The following is a 19,567-nucleotide window of genomic DNA, read 5'->3' as shown; positions in this document are numbered from 1 at the left end:
TCAGACACTGTTCGGGTTGTAACAGAGCATGTTTAGTTGCAGGTTTTCATCCCAGTGTCTGAGGATCATGAAGAGCTGGTTGGCCGTGGCCTTGACGGAGGCTAAGTCTCGGCCCTCTGGAATTTCTTGCGCGGTCAGCCACATGCTGGCCTTGGCGGCTACGAGTTCCCACTCTATGAAATGACTGGCAGAGCTGTGCTCCAGCCAGGCCAGGGCCACAGCTGTGGCCCACACCATGCTCTCTGGATCTAGCATTCTCTTTGGCACACTGCTGGGCGATGCTGCTTCCAAGCCCCCTGGTCCAGAGCCCCGTCCACTGTCCAGCTGGGAGGGTGGGGAGAAGGGGGGCTCCGACGCCGTGGAAGGACCAGCATCCGTCCAATAACTCCTGGACAGTTGAGAAGGGCTGTAGATGCCTACAGTGTGTTCTGCAGGTTGCTGATTTGTTTCTGTTTCACACGGTGATCTGTTTCCATCATCGGCACTCTCAGCACGCCGGCTGCTGGAGTGAGACTGGTGGCCCAGGCTGGTGCGATGGCTGGTGAAGGGGGACGTCCACTTTAACTTGTCCATGGGCACACTAATGGCTTCACACAGAGCTGTGTCCAGTGGAAATGCACCACTAGCCAACTGCAACAACACCTGTGCAGAAGAAAATCGTTTACATCTTGACAGAAAGTAAAGCTCATGTTTTTTTTCCAACCTTTAAAGGGGGCATATGCTTATATCCAGGTTCATACTTTCATGATTTAATTATTTAAAAAACTAAACACTTACCTTATACTGTCTGTCTGTATGTACCTGTATTCACCTTTTGTCTGAAACGGCCTTAAAAAAGCCCAGTCTGCTCTGCTTGCCTTGTGAGATAATTATGGTGCAAGGGAGCAAAAGCTGTTATCATAGAGTTGTAAAACATGACAATATGATCGCACCCATTGTGGATTTACGATTATTCAGAAATTGTAATTGGTTTGTTGTGTGTATGTGTAAGTGTGTCTCTTGCTTTGTCACACACAAGGCCCCCTGTTGTCTCTAGCCAGCCCTTGGGGTTGGATTTAAATCACATATGCATGGTGCAAAACAGCTTAGAACTGACACATTCGTCTCTTCAGACAAATCTACTGTCAAGTCAGTCCAAATGAATGTCCATCAGAATAAATGCAGGTTGACAAGAGCCATCGCATGTTATAGATCTGCAGCTCACCAGAGGAATGTAGTCTTTGTTCTCGTTGTCGCTCTCTCCAATTGAATCACCGGACTTGCTTTGAGATCTACCCATGAATCCTTTGGCAGCCCGAGTCAGGAGACGAGTCCTGCTGAGGGCCAACCTTATAGCCCAGAGGGAGAGGCGGATGTGAATCACAGTATGCTAAGCACACACCACATACTGTTTTCATAAAGATAGAGAAAGCAACTGTTATTGATTATTCTGGTGCATGTGTAGATTTGCTTAAGGAATCCAATAAATTGATGCTTTTTAGCCATGCTAGCAGCCTGTCTTTAGGCATGGCAATGTGGGTTGAGCAGTCAAGGTCACTTTGTTTCTGACAAAAATATCCTAACTATGGATTGTCATACAATTGAGTACATACATTTACTGTACCAGCGTCACCATGAGGCTTTGTGTGAAATGTCTCAATAACTATACATTCAGTACTTAGCCCAAATCACCGCTCTGCCTAAAGCGGCCAGTATATTCTATGAGGTTTGATTAGAAGACTGTCAAATAGCTCCTGAAACTATTTCCATTTTCCACCTTTCCAACGTCTTGATTGGGATTTTCTCACACAAGCAGCACTTTTAATGTAATCAAGCGAGTGCAACACTATGAACGCCTTCCGTCTCGCCAGCTTTCACCTCTCCCTCGAGTGAGGCCACCAGAGATCGGACAACACATAGTACAGACGTATTCTTTGGCATAACCCAGACGTAAAGCCTCATAGAACTACTAGCATGGCTGAAGACTCCTGGTCTTGTTTTTTAAAAGGAGAAGCTATCGTCAATCAACATTACATTGTCGACTGGTCCTCAAATAGTCCAGTATTATCCTGATGCATTAACCTCAAGATAGCACTCTCCAAAGTCAGAATTAGCTGATATACAAAGATGTTAAAAAAGAGAGCAGTTATAAATAGGTATCAGGCTGCATTCCCTGTGTTTGCTCATGCAGCAGTACCACAGCTACAGAACATGTGTGTAGCCAGCGAGTCTCCAATCACCCACCTGGCAGAAAAAAGTCCCTCCACCAATTTCTGTGATTGGTCAGAGGTCACAGACGGACTCCTTTGGAAGACTTGGAGACAGAGAGACAGAGGCAGGCAGTATAAGACAAGAGTAGGAGAGAGAAAGAAGCAGTGTCATTTTTATTCTCTATTAAAGATGTAAAACATCCAATGAGAAGTAAGTGTAAGTGAAACCAGAAGGAGGTAAAACACTTCTTCTTGTGTGTTTTTGCCTTCAATATGTGCTCACTCTATTGTTGTTGTTGTTGTTGTTGTTTTTTTAGAAAATGTGGATAGCATTTCTCCATACAAGCCACAACATTGTGTCAACTTCAGTCGTCACTTCTTAGAAGAGGAACTTAAATGTCAATAATCTCATGTTTCACATTTGGAACAATGCAACTTGTTTGGCCAGAAAAAGACACTCGACTGGCAGACGGTTTGTGTCAGAGGTCTTTCTGGAGGAAAATGGATGAGATGCAACAAATTCACTGACCGGTTGAAGTGTGGCACGTACCGTCTGTGAAGTTACTTCTCTCCCAGCCGGCGGAGGAGGGGGTGCTACATGGAGAGACGCCATCCTCCCCATCTAAGACAATGATACTTTGATTTTATATAGAGCTTTTCTGAATACTCAAAGACGCTGTACATGGGAATCATTCACCCACTGATGAGAGGAGCTATCATGCAAGGTGCCACATCAGGACTATCTAGCATTCATACACCGTAGGCACAGCTACAGCAATTTAGGGTTAAGTGTCTTGCTCAAGGACACATCGACATAGGCTAGCGGAGCCAGGGATCGAACCGCCAATTCTCTGATTGAAGGACGACCCTGCTCACCACTGAGCCACAGTCGCACAATTGAAATGAACTGTCAGCTGCCCTTGATTTGATTTCACTACTTTATTTACAAAATCCCTCTTTTTCCCCAAAACATAACTAGACGTCTAAAGAAAAGACAGCATTACCAACACTACCGGTAATGCTCATGTGCATCTGTTCCCCCGCTGTATGTGCACCTCTTATTTGTAACTGGCGGTGGCAAGCAGATGCTCAAGCAGATGCTCAAGCAGTGTGCTCGTTTCGATCACCTGCTGTTGCTATGCCACCACTGCAAGCCAATTTAAAATGGTGTGCCCTTTTGCTGAAGTTTAACTATTTTTAATGTAAAGCAGCACGTGGCTTTGTGAGGGCTCAATGTCTCCTAGCTACAAGCAATGTAAGACTGCAACCTTTCCATGTCATATGCAAATTGATTTGAATAGATATATAAACATAAACCTGGAAAAATGTAATTCCACCTTCTCCCCAAATATGATATATTTCTACTGAAATGTTTCCCGGATTCTGAGCCTCGGTCCCCTACCCCACTGTGTACTACTTCTATCTCAATGAGGTTTGAAATGAAATGTGAGCTACATTTTTATTTTTTTATTTTTCGGAATATTTTTTGAACTATTTTTTCATTCTTTTCTTTTGTCTTCTTTTCTTTCTTCTTACCGGTCACTCCCCTGCACACTTCATATTTAAACACTCATGCCACTTACATTCACTTTAACTTAAACACACGTCACTTTAACATTCACTTTAACTTAAACACATGCCACTTTAACGTACACTTACATTAACGTTATCTGTTTGTCTGAGCACTTTATCTTATACTTGATTTAATATCATTGCACTGTTGTTGTCGTTGATTGTTGATTGTTGTTTGTCTCATCTAACGTCTCGTGTCTAATGTATGCACCTTCCGCCTAGAAAAATTCCTCGTTTGTGTAAACATTCCTGGCAAATAAATGGTTTCTGATTCTGATTTCTGATAAATTTAAAGAAGCCTACTGTTGGGCAGCAGAACGTCTTCAGGTTCCTCACACATGCCCCCAGACTGAGAGCGACCCAGTCCGATGGAGTACCCTCTGTTCTTCCTGCTCCCTGAACGAGACCCTGAATGTGAGCCCCGCTTCAGACCTTCACCTGAAAACAACATTAAATTGTTTTAGGAGGTTTAAGAAGGCATGCATAAACAGTTTTATAGCTGGATCATTTGAATGTGCCTTTTTAGCTTTTGGATGTAGGCTAGCTTTAGACTGAATGAAAAGCTAGTTTAGTCTCAGTATGTGGACCGCAAGTTGGGAAAAAATGTACAGCTTGCCGCATTGAAAGTGAAAGGAATAGTTCAATATTTGGGGGAAACAGGGGAATATGAATTTCTGGAGTTTCGTATGTTTGCTTGAAAACCTCAAGATGATTCCAAAGCTCCAGCAACTCCCTGTAAAACTACAAATGTAATGTTTACTTGAACAAACCAGTGAGCAGCATTCCAAAAGTTTAAAGTATTTCTTTTAGATTGTTATTAAACACAGAAAAGCTGCATATCTTTTACCTTATTAAACTTTTTGCAAATGAATTTTCTTAACTCCATAATTCTTCACGTTTTACTTTTGTACAGAGTCCAGATAGTTTCCAGTCTCTGTGCTAAGCTACTGCTTACCATTCTGCTGGTTGTCTAGCTTCACATTTGAGAGGGGTATCAACCTTACTTTCAGCAAACAAATAAGCACATTTAAAATAAGCACATTTCCCAAAATGTCCTTTAAAGTGAGAATACTTTTAGTGACAGAGTAGCATACACAAGTGCACATACAAAGTGCCTTTACAGACGATATAACAACTGAACTACAAACAAAAGAAGTTCTACTTGAAAAAAGTTGCTCCAGGTCTGGTTTCAGGTCAATGTTCTGTCCAGACATGTGAGGAACGAGATGGGTGATATAAAGATTACCAGCAAATATATAGGACTTACCACCATTTATGTATTCAATACATGTCTGCAAATACTCATTAGTGTCCAGGTCGATGGGAACAAACGCTGTGTATTTGCTCAGTATATTGCAGGCCTTGCTGGTATGAATAGCGTATAGCTGGTACTTCCTGCCAGGGCCTGTGAATTATAAAATAAAGTCATCACAAGTCTTTAACATATCAAAGGATTACATAATATTACTATTGTAGCCCTTTAAGCCCCCACCCTAAACCTAACCCCTAATCCTATTTATTGTTTGAGTTGTGTTTAGAGGTTGTACATGGGGATTATATATTATTGTAGCCCTGATTCTTATGTTTAATTTGGGGGGGGGGGATTTATACCATGTTTTTTTCTTGATTTGTGACCTGATATAAAAGGGTCCCCAAGAGTTTTGAAATCTTCAACATTTCCTATGAACAATTAAATCCCAGTCGAGCTCACCGTGCTCAATCTCACACTCCTTATCCACCATGTGCTCAAAGTCACATATGATGGAGCGTCCAGCCATGTGGTGGAAAGTCTCGTTCCACAGCTCCTCGTGAACCTTTTCCTCACGCTCCCGGCCGTTCAGGAAGGGCTCGATGTCAAAGACGACCTCCCACTTCACTAGTTTCCCACACAGCAGGCCGGAAACCACAGCCTTGCAGTCACCTTTGGGCTGGTTGGCTGCACCCAGATTTGAAGTGTGGGTCTCCTGTGGGGTTTCTGCTTGGCATAACTGGTGTCCATAGCCATCTGAAAATATCACAGGTTTAATTCCAGAATGAGCATTTTTCTTTTGTGACTAGCCATGTATTAAAATCCATCTGAAGCTTGTCATCTGCTATACTGACTGGCTTTATGTCAAATTAATTCTTGAAATATGTTATCAAAGTTCTCTGTGTTCAGCCAGCGTGAATAGAGCTCAGATAATTGTTTTATAAAATGCTACCTTTTATGTTCCTGAGACATTTTCTCTTCTGTTCCCAATTAGGAAAACCATTTCCTGTCCTTTTCAACAGTCACCTCTGTGCTTGATCATCAGTCATCTTTTCTCATTTTCAATGAATTAATTTAAATCTGTTTTTAAGACACTTGTCACATCAGACTGAATAAGTCCACTGTGGTCTTGGTTTGGATTATAGTCACTTTTCAGTGAGAGTTATTGAAAGCAGTTATTGTTTGAAATGAGGGATTTGATATTTTTATCATTAAAGGAAGTTAAAAGAATACTTTGACATAACCAACTTAATCGTTTCATTGCACCGAGTTAGATGAAGGATTGATAATACTCTTGTGTGTTTACGATAAATTTGAAGCTACAGCCAGAAGCCTGTTAGCTTAGCTTAGCATAGTGACTGGAAACAGGTGGAAACCATTAGCCAAGCCAGCACCTCTAAAGCTTACTAAATAACATATGTGATTTGTTTACTCTGTAAAAAAAGCTAAGTTTTAGAACATAATTGAGAGTGATATGAATCTGTTCATCAGCATAAAAGAGAATACATGTGATTCCAAAAATGCCAAACTATTCACTTAAAAGAAGTGTTGATTGGCTTGGTTTCATTCTGCCATAAAAAACGTTTTTTTTTTCTTTCTTTTTTTTTCTTTATGGCCCTTCTTGTCCAGATGCATGGTTAATTTATTTCATTCTTTCTTACTTTTGAAGGATGTCTTTCTTGTTAAACTGTAAAAATACCTAAAGAAAATATTAAGCATAAAAAGAAAAAAAGAAACCAACAAAAAAACAACAAAACCACATTGATTTAATCCAGTGGTTCTCAAATTGTTCGGGCCCCACCGCCCCAACAAAATTGTAACAAAATGGTTACACTTTTGTGACACCTCAATCCGTGTCTGATTGCTCCATCAGACAAAAACTAATAACATGTCCAATCACTTTGTTAGAACAATGCAAATACAGTTTTATCTGTGCAAAAAATAACCAATATTTGGCACAAAGAAAATACCTATTGTAGCTGCAAACAACCTGTTTTGCACTGAATACATTTTCAAGATAATAACAATAACGTTCAACCTGTGCGAAACAAAATTAATGCAGATGTGTGAGCCATCACATTGTGTCTGTGGCTGCAGTGAGCTGCTTTCCTCTACAAATATTTTTAAAACAGGGTTGTAGATTTGATACAGCCGCTCTCAATTCATGCTCAATGTTGAGCTTAGATCTGTATTCTGTTTTGAGAGACGCAACAGCAGAAAAGCCGACCTCACGAAGATCTCACGGAGGTACTTTTAGCAAAACGGCAAGAATCGGCTAGTCGCGCATGCGCAGCGTAACCTGTTAACGGCTAAGCGTAAACATTTCCACGAAAGTACAGGCATTTCACCATGTATTTATTAATGACATGTTATGTCCGTGTACTTGGTACCTTTGTACTATGTAAAGTTATCATGTTCATGGGGAGAGTGGTTGTCCTGAAACCACAAGGTAGCCAGTTCATCCCTGTTCTCCCCATAGTTTAATGTTGAAGTGTCCTTGAGCAAGACACTGAAGCCCCAGTGTTTCACAGCAGCACAATACTCCTTAATTACTAAGGATGGGTAAAATGCAGAGAATAATTTCCCCACTGTTTTTTTTTTTTAAGAATCTGTATCTCCCCCCCCAGCGCCCCACCTGTAATACCTCCGCGCCCCACTAGAGGGTCACGCCCCACAGTTTGAGAAGCACTGATTTAATCCAAGATAAATCATGCACTTGCAGATATTTTGAATGAATTGTTGGCATTTTCAGTAAAACCGACTGATTGTGTTTCTGGTCTCACCCGTATCTCCCACGCTGCCAACAGAAGGGCTGTCGGTGGACGATCTGGATCCATCTTCCCCAGCGGAGTTGCGAGCTGCAGGAGGCGCGCTGATGCTGCTGGGCTGAGGATTGTCCTGAGGCTGCAAATGAAGCTCTGAGTCCACTTCCTGCTGCAGGAGTGGCTCCTGTTGAGAGAGCGGTCTGTGACAGCTCGCTGGACACTCACTGGAAGATGTGGCACACAAGCTTGCCAACTGTGGCTGAAAATAATATTCAAACCCAGGTTTAAATAAGGTATGGAATCTACCAGTACGAATTGTAATCCTAGTCATTTAGTGTGTTTATTCATGTGTATGTCACAGTGATTTCAAGTATATTGCAGATAGGGCTGTGGAAAACAATTACTTTCATTGTAGATTAATGTGGAGTTCATTTTCATGTTTAATTCCTTGTTTGGTTGATAAAATGTCAGAAATTAGCAAAATAGTACCTCACACATTTTTCTAAATCCCAATTTGATGTGATCAAGTTTTTCTTTTTGTCCTACCGAGTGACTAAAACCAAAAAGATATATACTTTATTATCATAAGGTTTCTGCAGTGTGATAAAACACTTTTTTTTTTAATTCAACAGAAGCCTGTTTTTGTAGAAGGGTAAAAGCCTTCATCTTCTCACCACTCTTGGGCAGATTAAATTAATATCTGAATTGTATGTCATTAATTTTTCAGGAAATAGACAAACAAGTAAATAGCAATCTACTCAATTAACTCATAATTATTGTATATAAATGAATTATGGAACAAGGGCAGTGGATCATCAGCTTCATTTACAAATAGAAAATATAATGTCTCCACAGCCCAGTGAACTCTGTTTAGTTATACTGAGATGCTCCCCGAGCAATATTCAAACCTAATTAACATTCATAAATGTTGCCCTTCATCATTGAGGAGAGCACATTAGTCTGTTCTTCATTACACTCCAGTCCAGAGGGTCAGATGGCTGTTTAATTTATCAACACAGGCCGAATACAAATATTGTTGTGTTCCATATAATGACAATATGAAAACATGACACATGAGTCATGACACACAATGAGATGCTCCTGCTTTTGCAGTTAAAACAGATGTAGTCTTTAATGTGCATGCGTGCACCTAAACATACAACCTGTGTATTATCGTTGTTCAAGAAAGCTCAGTTTTGCAGCACTGGTTTGAGATCTGTCACGTTAATGTTATTCTCGGCGGCGAGAGACCACACCTGGTAGTCGTTCCTCCACTGGGCCTCATGCTCAGGGCTCATCTGCCCTATCAGCTCCTGGACTTTGGCTCTCCTCAGTGGATTCTTTGCCACCACAGAGCCGGGATCACTGGGAGTGAAGACCTTCTTTGCCAGATTACAGTCGGTTATCTGGTTGGTGCTGTATGCACGCCTTCTTGGAGACGTCTTACAATCCGACCCTGATGTTTTGTTGCAAAACAGACATTGTCAACACAAAACAAGTCAATATAGCAATCTTTGACATACATTTTGCTTCATGCTTTTGAATCCTCCCCTCATACGAGAAAAGAGCAGACACTTTGCAGCTAAATCAGTCATTTTATCTACAATACATTGTATGTGCTTAAGCTAACCTATTGGCTGATTGCCATGGCCGGCTCATTAGTCAAGCCGACATCTGTGTTACAAAAGACTAGTGAAATAGTGATAGGTTACATGCACTGTAGGTTCTTACCCGTGATGTCTGCCTCTGTGGTGACAGGGCTATCTGTCATGGAGTCTTGGTAGGAATCAGACAATGGTGCTTCTCTGTAGGACCCTGAAAAGTCGCTGCCTGTCTTCCCCGCGTCCTCCTCTTGAGATTGGTAAAACACGGAGCTGGCTGACTCAATGGAGCGCATCATGCTGTACCGCCTCCTCTTATCCTGTTCAGATTTGGATTTGGTGACACATCCAACATTTGATTAAAAATGTCCTTCACAGTTGGCCTGAGGGCTTTTTTAGTCTCCATGAAAACACCTTTCAGAGGTGACAGGTCATTAAAATGAAACAACTAAATGATTTATCAAGCTGGGTATTAACACAATTAATTTCCTTTTCTAAAATATTCACAACACAGAAGGTCATGCAGCCTCTTGTCTTCTTTCAATCAATGTCTTGCACTTACAGATTTGGGGTTGGCGTGGTAGCGAGTGGCGTCGCAAACCACACTGTAGCCAATCAGACTGTCCCCTGGAAACAGGAAGGTGTTGCCCACAGGGGACAGCAGCACTTCTTTCGTCTCAGGAAAGAGCCAATCAATGGAAATGTCACTGAGTACCGGAGACATGGTTTTCTTCAGCGACTTTATCATCTGTGGAGTAAAAGTAAGACGACTAAAATAGACTTCCAGACATCACACACAGCTTCTCGCTGACCAGTACATACAGCTAAGGCATATCTGAGATATGATTTCCCAATTGGTATCAGTGGAAGACACTCTGTGTTTAGAAGCTAAAGTATAATTGCTCTCTAGTGCCCCTCAGATTAGCTGGCAGTCATGGGAGTGATACACAAAGATTGAAATGAGTACCTTGGGCTGCAGCCTCTCTCCTTCAACCAGGAACTCTGCTGTTCCTTTGGAAACTCTGGCCAGTCCTTGCACCAGCCTCCTGCAAGCGTTCTGTCCTATGCCGAAAGTAAAACATCTGCGCAAACACATTAAACACAGCGGCTCCATGGACGGATTGAAAGAACGGTAACAGGAGTCTTCTCAGGATGGTCACACATTTTGCAGAGAGTGAAAGAGCTGCTTTGGAGATATATCTATTTTGTCATGTTGTAAAACATATATTTTTTGGGGGGAAAGAGCCAAACAGGATATGCTCTTACAGGTTGGAAAGTTGAGACACGCCTGCTGCCTCTTAGAATGCTCCCGGGAGGTTGGTTGATGCAAAATTTACCGTTTTCATTACATTTTTCGCAGAGGGATGAGCTGACTGACTTCATTGCACAAGTTATGTCCCTTTTGCATTTTAATGAGTCTAGATTAAAACAGAAACGTCACCTCTTGCATACTGTTGGTAGAAGACCACCTAACAGAGAGATTCATTGTTGTTTGGTTTTGTCTCTCACTGGCTGCGCTGATTTGTAAGCCTAGTGTGATAATGACCCAGGCAGTGTCAATAAATTGGCTAGGCTCTGTGTACCTAATGCAATCCACTGGGGGCGGTCATCCATTAAAAGGGGGAAGACAAAAGTCAATTATTTCCAGAGTGACTCAGGAGAGGGATTCACAGTGTGAGACTTCGATGCAGGCTTCAAAATGAAATGATTTCCCAGTGTATTCCAGATCTTTTGTGCCACCGGCGCTCACTATCAGTTGCCAGTTTGTGCATGTGCATCTTTAAAAGAGCATTTTCCTTCCTCCAGATGCAACATTAAAACAATGTTTTTCTTTTCTCATCTAAAATAAAAGCTGCACAAATGTCCTCGTCTTCTCCTCTTGGGACAGATTATTTGTGTTGATGCACAGTACATAATGTTTGACATTCACATAACATTCAATACAGATTCCTGGATTTCATTTCAGGGGATTACTGCTGCATAGCGGTTGTTCATTTAAGCCCCTGACAATCCCTGGATGTGACATCATCGCACCCGTCAGCTGTGTTGCTTCTATTTGCATATTTGTCAGAAAGAAAAGATGACTTCATTATCATTTGCTTTGACATACAGTAGCTTCCCAGCCTATGCAGTCACTACAACAGTTGCAGTACATTGCAGTACATGACCCGCAAACACATATCCATGTTAATGTGGGTCATGTACTGCAATGTCTGCGAGTGTTCAACCAGAACAGCTTTGACAACAAGTTTCTTGTAGACAATATGACAATGTGACTCATTATTGATATTTTTCCTTTATTCTAACATTCAGAATGGAGGTCATTTGTGAGCCTGAACAGTAATACTTGCCTGATGTGGCGTGCATGGCTGCGGACCAGGTCAATAACTTTGCCTGTGTTGCTGGCGGCTCCATCGGTGAGCAAGAAGAGTAGGCGGGGGTGTCCGCTGAACATCGGCTGCCTCAGGATCCAATTAAGCGGTGCCAGGACGTTGGTCCCCCCCATGTCGGCTCTGATCTTCCGAACATAATCACAAGCCAGAGCCAGGGCTTCCTGAGATGAAGAGGAGAGAAAATAAAAGTATTTCTTGAGTTACAGCATCTTGTTTTGGCTCAATGTTCACAACAGAGCTGTATCACTGCATTCCAGAGCTGCTTTACCTCCTCGTAGTTCTGGCTGGTTGTGAATAATGATTTGAATTTGGAGCCGAAGCCTATGATGTTAAAAAGGCAGCCTGGAACGAGGCTCTTGAGAATCACCACCATGGCATCCTGAGAAAAAGAGAGAGACCGAGAGCAGATTAAATTAACGTTCATAAGTAGAACAGAGCAAAGGAAATCTTAAAAGGCAAAGCTCTTTTAAGATTAAGATCTATAACACATTCAGCATGCAGAAATTGGGTGCTAATGTCCTGTTGAACATTTCCACTGCATTACAACTATGTCTGCTGATGTCTGGTTGAATGAAAGCACGGTGCACCGGCACAGCTGTCGTCCCTGCACAGCAGATTTTCTCAAGGAGAGGAGAAAAGAAAAGTGGCATCACGCAGTGTCCTTTCATCCATCACTGCTTCTTCTGTGGCAGAAGGGCAATGTCTAGAGGAATACCACTTAGCTCAACCTTCTTTCAGGTAAGGAGTACAAAGACCAGACAATCAATCATAAAATACCTCTTCAAATACATTCACCAAGAAAAAAGATTACTATGTAATGTTTTAAGATATGATTTTAAAGTCATTCTGCAGGATTCTTTGAAGGTCAGTGGTAAATAGTCATAATATCACTGGCCTTTACCGGGGCCTTAGGACTTTGTAGTGTCAGACACATCCAATAAAAAAGTCTTGAGTCCCAAATCAACACCGCCGGTCAGCATCACACCAAAGGGCATAGGCGATGCACATGCAGCCAAATAATCTACCAACATATTGAAAAAAATATTGACCTTGAATGACTTGGCTCTGTAGATATTGAAGAAAAGTCACATGATGTCTGCGAGAAAGTATTTCTGTCTAAAACCTATAGATGAGCCAAGAAATCAATTATACAGCCTCTAATGACATTTATGTTCGCCATGTGTTTTAAGGCATTAGCTTTCCATTTAATACACACACTGAAATTAAAAATACCTTCACACAGTTGATGTTAACCCCGCTCATGCTGCCGCTGCGGTCAATGAGGAAGATAAACTCGCCGTGAACCTTCCTCAGGTCTGAGCTGATGGACTTGAGGTCGGGGCAAAAGTTCAACATGACCACAGGGTTGTGGAGGATGTCCTTGTGGAGTCGCCTGTGAATTACATCTATCTGTAAAGACGGAGGAATAGAAATCAAAGGCATAAATTAAAATGGGTGATTTAGCACCATGAGATAACTGGACTTGACAGGCTTAATTGTCACACTTAAAGAAAGCAATAAATGAAACTTGATCGGGCTGATAGGCAGAGAACATCTATTATTTTAGACGTGCAGAAAATTCCAATCAGAATGTGAAGCTTCCGTGGAGTGTTTCCATAGAAACACATTTTATGGCTAAGTACTCTTTGTTCTTCTGTTTACCTCCACTGGTCACTTTACTGCTTATAGCACATGGAATGGACACGAGGCAGGTACAAAAAATACTGGTGAGATGGGAAATAACTAAGTTTACTAAAGTACAATTTTAAACTTGTACTTTAATTGGTTGTCTTTTTCATATGACAATACTTTATAATTCAACTCCAAAATATTGCAAATATTGTTATTTTTACCCTTCCTGTCCAGTGAAAACCTTGAATCTCCAAATTTGGTGATCTTTAAACTTAAATGTTTCTTATAAACTGGAGAATTCTGTTTTTGTCTGAACAGCCTTAAACACAGTAATACACCAATAATTATAATCCCAAAACATCATATATAATGGAAAAACACTGAAAGACAACAGTTTAATGCAGAATGAGTACTTTTACTTTTGATACTTTCAGTATATTTTATTGATAATACATTAACTTGGAGAGGAGTATTTTCCCCTTGTGGTATTAGTACTTTTGCTTAAGCTAACTGATTATACTTCCTCCACCACTGGATTGCATTATGTTGTTAGATACAACAAAACATTATGACATAATCGTTGCAGCTTCCTAAATATAGTATTCATGACATTGCACTACTTTGTAGTCTTTACCACTCTCCTGGTGGTGTGGTAATGTCATCAGTTCAGGTACATGGTGCGGATGTCAATGGCACACTCACTTTCCTCTCATTGCTGGAGTCCTTCTTGGCAGCCTTGATGAAATCGCTCCGACCGTGGATATATTCATCGTACTCCTCCTGAGTCATGTCTCCATTCTCAATGAGCACATATGGCAGATGAGGCTCTAAAGTGACACAGTTGGTCAAAATATAGATATTACTATAAATATCGCAGACAAATCTGTGGTGCAGAATTATCCACACTTGACGTGAGAATGAGGAGGTGGTTGTTTATAAAGATTCACAGCTGGGTCTCAAGACAACACAATTAACTCAGAAGGTTGAGTAAATCCTGGGGGATTTGGATATTATTTTTCTTCAGTACAGGGTATCGGCAGGTTTTAAAAGTCTTTAAAGGCATTCATTTCATTTTTCTACAAAAAAATGCCTTAAATTGAATGGATTACATTTTATTTACAAAGAACATTAGTTACAAAATGTTTTTAAATGTGATTTTTGCCAAACACTAACTGGAAAATATCCAGTATTGTTCCAGACCATATGTAAAATTCAAAGGTTACCTTTTAATCAGTTAATTCATCATTTCTGCTGCTTATCGCGTTCTAGGTCATGTTAATTGGTTATTTAATTATATTATTGTTCATTATTGTTATATACTGCAGGGAAATACTGCTAAAATGTGATATTAATGTCAATAGATTAATGGATTTAATGAATAACTCCAGAGGCATTATCATCCCTACTGGTTTAGTATATATAATTCTTACTTTGGCAATGAAACAGGTATCAGATTGTTGATGTGGTATTAAAAATGTATTTTAAAATCTCAAATTTAACTAGGTGAACTTAGCAGTAACCTTGTTATAATATATATGGCAAGGCGTGTGTGTCAGTCCATTAATCAACCTAGCTGGTGATGAAAATACACCGCTCCTTTCAGTTTTATTTATTATAACACACGCATGCCTGTAATGCCACTCAGTTTTGTCTATCTCTGCTCGAGCTGAGCATCCATGTTGTGATTGAAACTGCCGCACCGGTCTGAGCTGAATTAAATTGCCCAGCAGTGGCAGCAGGTCTGTTTGTGAACAAAACCTTCATAAAAGGGCTATTGGATCTGCGAGGCCGGGGCTCATTCCTGCCTCTAGGAGACAACTGGTCCACACATAGTGTAGGTCAAGACTGCAGAAAGAAATGAAAACACAAGGAAAGAAAAAACAGACCTGACATTGCACACCCACACAAAACAGTCTGACTGGCATGTCATACAACAGGAGAAACACAAAGTGAGTCCGTAAGTCACGCGGCAGTGACCTTGACACCAAAAATGGTATTTAATAAGCCTGACAGAGTAGAAAGAAATATTTCAAAATATTGTAATTGTGAGTGGAGGTTAGGATAATCAATTGCAGGGTGGTGCTGTTCGTGAGTTTTGAAGCTGTGGACCTACCGCTGGGGTAGATGAGGATTTTGACAGGACAGTCATAAGTGTACTTGTCAGCCAGAGTGATAACAACACTTGTGGCAGAGCGAGCCAGAGGGTCTGCATCAGCGCGGATGGCATGAGATGGGCTTTCTACACCTACACAGAGCAACAAACACAGCAGATCAAATAACCAGTCGCTTCACCTCCAGTAATAAAATAAATAACAAACCAGCAGGTCCCACTGATACATAACACTCATCTTATGACAACCCAAAAGATGTTCAAAGCAACGTATGCTCTAATGTCTTCAGTTGCAGTTTGAGCAAACAACCAGCAATTATGAGTTTCAATGTGAGAATTCCCATTATGCTAAAATCACCAAATGTAAAGCAATCTCTTAGCTTCTCAAAAAAAATGCTTTCTTGCTGAGAGTTTGATGAAAATATCATTACTACTCTAATATCTGTAGGATAAATATGAAGCTACAGCCACTTGACACTATGTAGCATAAAGATTATAAAGAAAATATTTCCCAGATTCACAAAATTAAATTACCACCACCTGTAAAGCTTGCTAACATGTGGGGTTACAGTATTTGACTGTTTCTTGGCTGGCTCTAGTAATTGCCTGAGAACCTCTTTGTGGCAACAAGACATGCACAGATTAACCTAATCAGATAAAACGTGATCATTGGTGAGTTTTAGAGGTGCTGGTACCTTTGAATAGAGGGGGGCTACCCATTTCCCCCTTTTTCCAGTCTTTATGCTATGCTAAGCTAACCGTCTACTGGCTGTAGCTTCATATTGAATGGTCAGACATGACAATGACAATCAACCTTCTCATCTGACTCACACACAAACAAGAAAGCGACTTTGCATACTTAGTGTTGAATTAGTGTTGCCCGATAATGTTCCCAATACCCAGCTATATAAGAGTATTCAGCAATGTGTGAGAGTGAAACACACATACATTCGACAGCTAAACAATCAAATATATCACCAGTATTGAGTAATTCCTCTGACCTGCGAGAAGATAGGGGGCCCGTATCTCTAGCTGGAAGTTAAACTCGTAGTCCATGGAGTTGATGGCTTCCTCCTCCAGCAGTGAAGCCAACCCCAGCTGAGGGAAGTTAGGAGTTTGATCGTGAGGACTTGAGGCAGAACTGTGCCTGTCCCGCCTAAAATTAGCAAAGCATAACTACATTAAAATGGAGCCACCCTGAATGAACATATGAAATGTCAGTTTCCATTCATACACAACAACATTTGGGGCCGTAAAATCCAGTTTACAGCGTCAAATCCAACTTCAAAATATACCAAATTTGAACATGGAACATGGTGTAATATTAACAAGACAGAGACTTTTATATTTTATTAATGTATCTGTTTTCTTACGTTCTGGAGAAGTTTGGGGATAGTCCCTTCTCCTCGTTGATGGTCCTCTGTACCCGAGGTGTACACACCGATGGGGACGAGACCATGATGCCTCCGTTGGGCAGGGTGGACAGCTCAGAGGAGGTGCTCACCAGAATATGGACCGTCTCCATAGGAGGGATGATCCCGAGGTTAACCACTAACACCGTCCTCTCCAAATCCTCATCAATCACTATATGTCCTGTAAAACCAGAATGGATGAGCAACCAATTCTTTTATTTTACCACAATTTATATAGCCGCCCAAGCTAATGCTAAGCTGCTATCCTTTATGCCTGAAATACAACTTCATTTTCAGAGATAAGGAGTGACAATGAGCTTCTTTGTTTAGGTGAACTACCACACTATGGTATTGTTATTCAAATTAAATTACACCCCAAATTAACCATTGTACTTCTGTTGTAGCTACCTTTCCCATAACTATGTCTGTAAAAACTCACCATCTGATATGTTCACCTGCATAACCATGTTACTGAAGACTTAAAGGGGTAGTATTGCATTTACATAAAGTTTTGGTATTTTTAGAGTCTAACTATAAAAAAAGAATGATGAAAATTGAAACAGCACAGGCAGACATACCCTGGCTTTTAGTGTTAAAATGAGTTAAGCTCCCAAAAACTTAGATCCTGCATTTCCCAAATGGCAACATTCCCTGGCTTAGACCTTAGCAATGTCTTTCCAAGCATTCATTTTCAGTTTGTAACGAAGGCTTTCTGTTCAAATTCGTAGTCATAATCCTGACACAAGATAACCGTGCGTCATAATAACATTACAGTACAGCAGGGCCCCTTTAAACCTACATGAGCAGCAAAATAGGCTGTAAGCAACACATTGAAGTATGAACACCTTTTAAGGTGATATGGTTGCTTATTTACAAATCCAGCATACATAGAGCAACGTTAACATAAACATGGAAGTCATGTTTCAGATGACATGGCAAATGTAAGTTCAAAGATCACTCTCTTTTCTTCTGTTTTGTTTTGGACCTCACCAACTCCTTGGGAAAATCTCTTCAGCTGCTAAATGCTCCATTATGTTCACCAGCTCGTCACTAACTTTGTCTGTGTCGTTTGGTGCTGAGCAGGTAACATACAGTAGGGTTATCAGAGATTTTTTCACAGCTGATTAGAAACAGGGTTTCACACAGTAATCCATTACTAATGTAATAATCTTGATTAGAACAGTTTCAATCTTACCGCTGCCACTCTGGAGGGCTCCATTAGATGTGTTGCAGCAATCCACATAACAGTCGTCAATTTTTGCCTTGTCTTTAATTTGCAGAGTTATAATCTGACTCGATATCATGGACTCAAACCCCACAACAATAGAATTTTCCTCCAGTGGATAAATGAAGATCCCTAAAAGGCAGTTGGAGAGGAAAACAGAAATAAGGGCATGAACCAGAAGATGCATCATTAAATACATCGAGTCAATGATGTCACAACAGTGTGTTTCAGAGCATGAGGTTAGTTAAAAGTGGCTAGCCTTCACTGAAGTAAACAAATTAGTTTCCTGTAGAGTACATACTCACCCTCAATTGCATGATCCTCAATATTTTCATAGGTCATAGAGGCTGTCATGGCCAGAGTATAACCCATGACACAAGAAGTGATATCAGAGACACTGAGGGGCAGAGCGCTACGGTTCTCCTTGTTAATGAGTCCAGGCATGGTGTTGGGTTTAGGACTCTGGTTTGTTACAAACAAAGACCAAAGAAATCCACAGATAATTATATAACACTTCAGACACAAAAGCTATTATAATGAAATTAATAAACATATTGTGTATATTGTACATATATTGTGTAAAATATACTTTATAGTTGAAGCAATTTTTAAAACGTAACTCATGACTATGAAATGTTATTTCATTGTTCTTATTGTAATAATACCAAAGTTGTATTGGACATTCATTATCAAATCATTTCTCCAGCCAATCACATGTCTCCTGCCTCTCAAGCAAGCTCAACAAACTGCTACCAAAAGTAACCAGTTTATTTATGATAGTGTGTTATTTTAATGTTATGTCTAATGTGATTTTGTCCTATGTATACTGCCAGGGAGATTGTAGGCTACCCAGGGTCAATAAAATCTTATTTATACATCACAATTTGTTGATATATTTTGTAGGCTTAAATCTGCATCTGCAGAGGAATTAATTAAATGTATCAAATAAATGTATTGGAGTAAAGAGTGCAATATGTCCTTATGAACTACAGTAATGGAGTAGGAAAACATGGAAATAAAGTACAAGTTCCTCAAAACTGCACTTGGTTATGTTCCACCACTGAGCAACAGCAACATCATAAGTTATTCATAATAAACCAACTAGCTGCTGATGTATGTAAAGACAGTACACAGACAGAAAATAACATCTGGCCTGTGAGCTTGAATTATTACTCTGAATAGAAGGGGAGAGCCTGCGTTAGCTACTAGCTGCTAGCTGCTAGCTTCTGTTGGCCTGCGCAACCTCAAAGTTTGCCATCCTGATCTTCAGAGTCTTTCTCTGAGGAACATCTTTAGAATCAAAACACAGCCAATAGTTGATTCAGAATAACTTTGGCATTGTTGTTGTCTAGCTAACTATTACGCTTAGCATAAATGCTGGAACAGTGTGAAATAGCTAAATAGCACTTGTTGAGCCTG

The 19,567-nt window shown here is 40.6% G+C and overlaps 1 protein-coding gene across 1 annotated transcript; it reads right to left on the bottom strand.

Annotated features, from left to right (window-relative positions):
• vwa5b1 (von Willebrand factor A domain containing 5B1) lies at window positions 1-18,592 on the bottom strand (the record flags this gene model as incomplete). Its single annotated transcript, XM_079226265.1, has 21 exons — window positions 1-642; window positions 1,205-1,328; window positions 2,224-2,293; window positions 2,740-2,811; window positions 4,065-4,199; window positions 5,029-5,166; window positions 5,473-5,766; window positions 7,794-8,034; window positions 9,032-9,231; window positions 9,507-9,696; window positions 9,939-10,124; window positions 10,344-10,458; window positions 11,728-11,930; window positions 12,038-12,148; window positions 13,003-13,179; window positions 14,104-14,228; window positions 15,515-15,646; window positions 16,513-16,667; window positions 16,885-17,104; window positions 18,119-18,280; window positions 18,454-18,592. The coding sequence occupies 21 exons, from the start codon at window positions 18,590-18,592 to the stop codon at window positions 1-3; spliced, it is 3,831 nt and encodes a 1,276-aa protein (XP_079082391.1).
• Between the last annotated feature and the right edge of the window lie 975 nt (window positions 18,593-19,567).

Source organism: Taurulus bubalis (genome assembly GCF_910589615.1).
Source record: "Taurulus bubalis genome assembly, chromosome: 11".
NCBI classification, from domain to species: domain Eukaryota; kingdom Metazoa; phylum Chordata; class Actinopteri; order Perciformes; family Cottidae; genus Taurulus; species Taurulus bubalis.
Note: the sequence above shows the minus strand (reverse complement) of the source record. Positions and strands in the feature narration are given on the sequence as shown.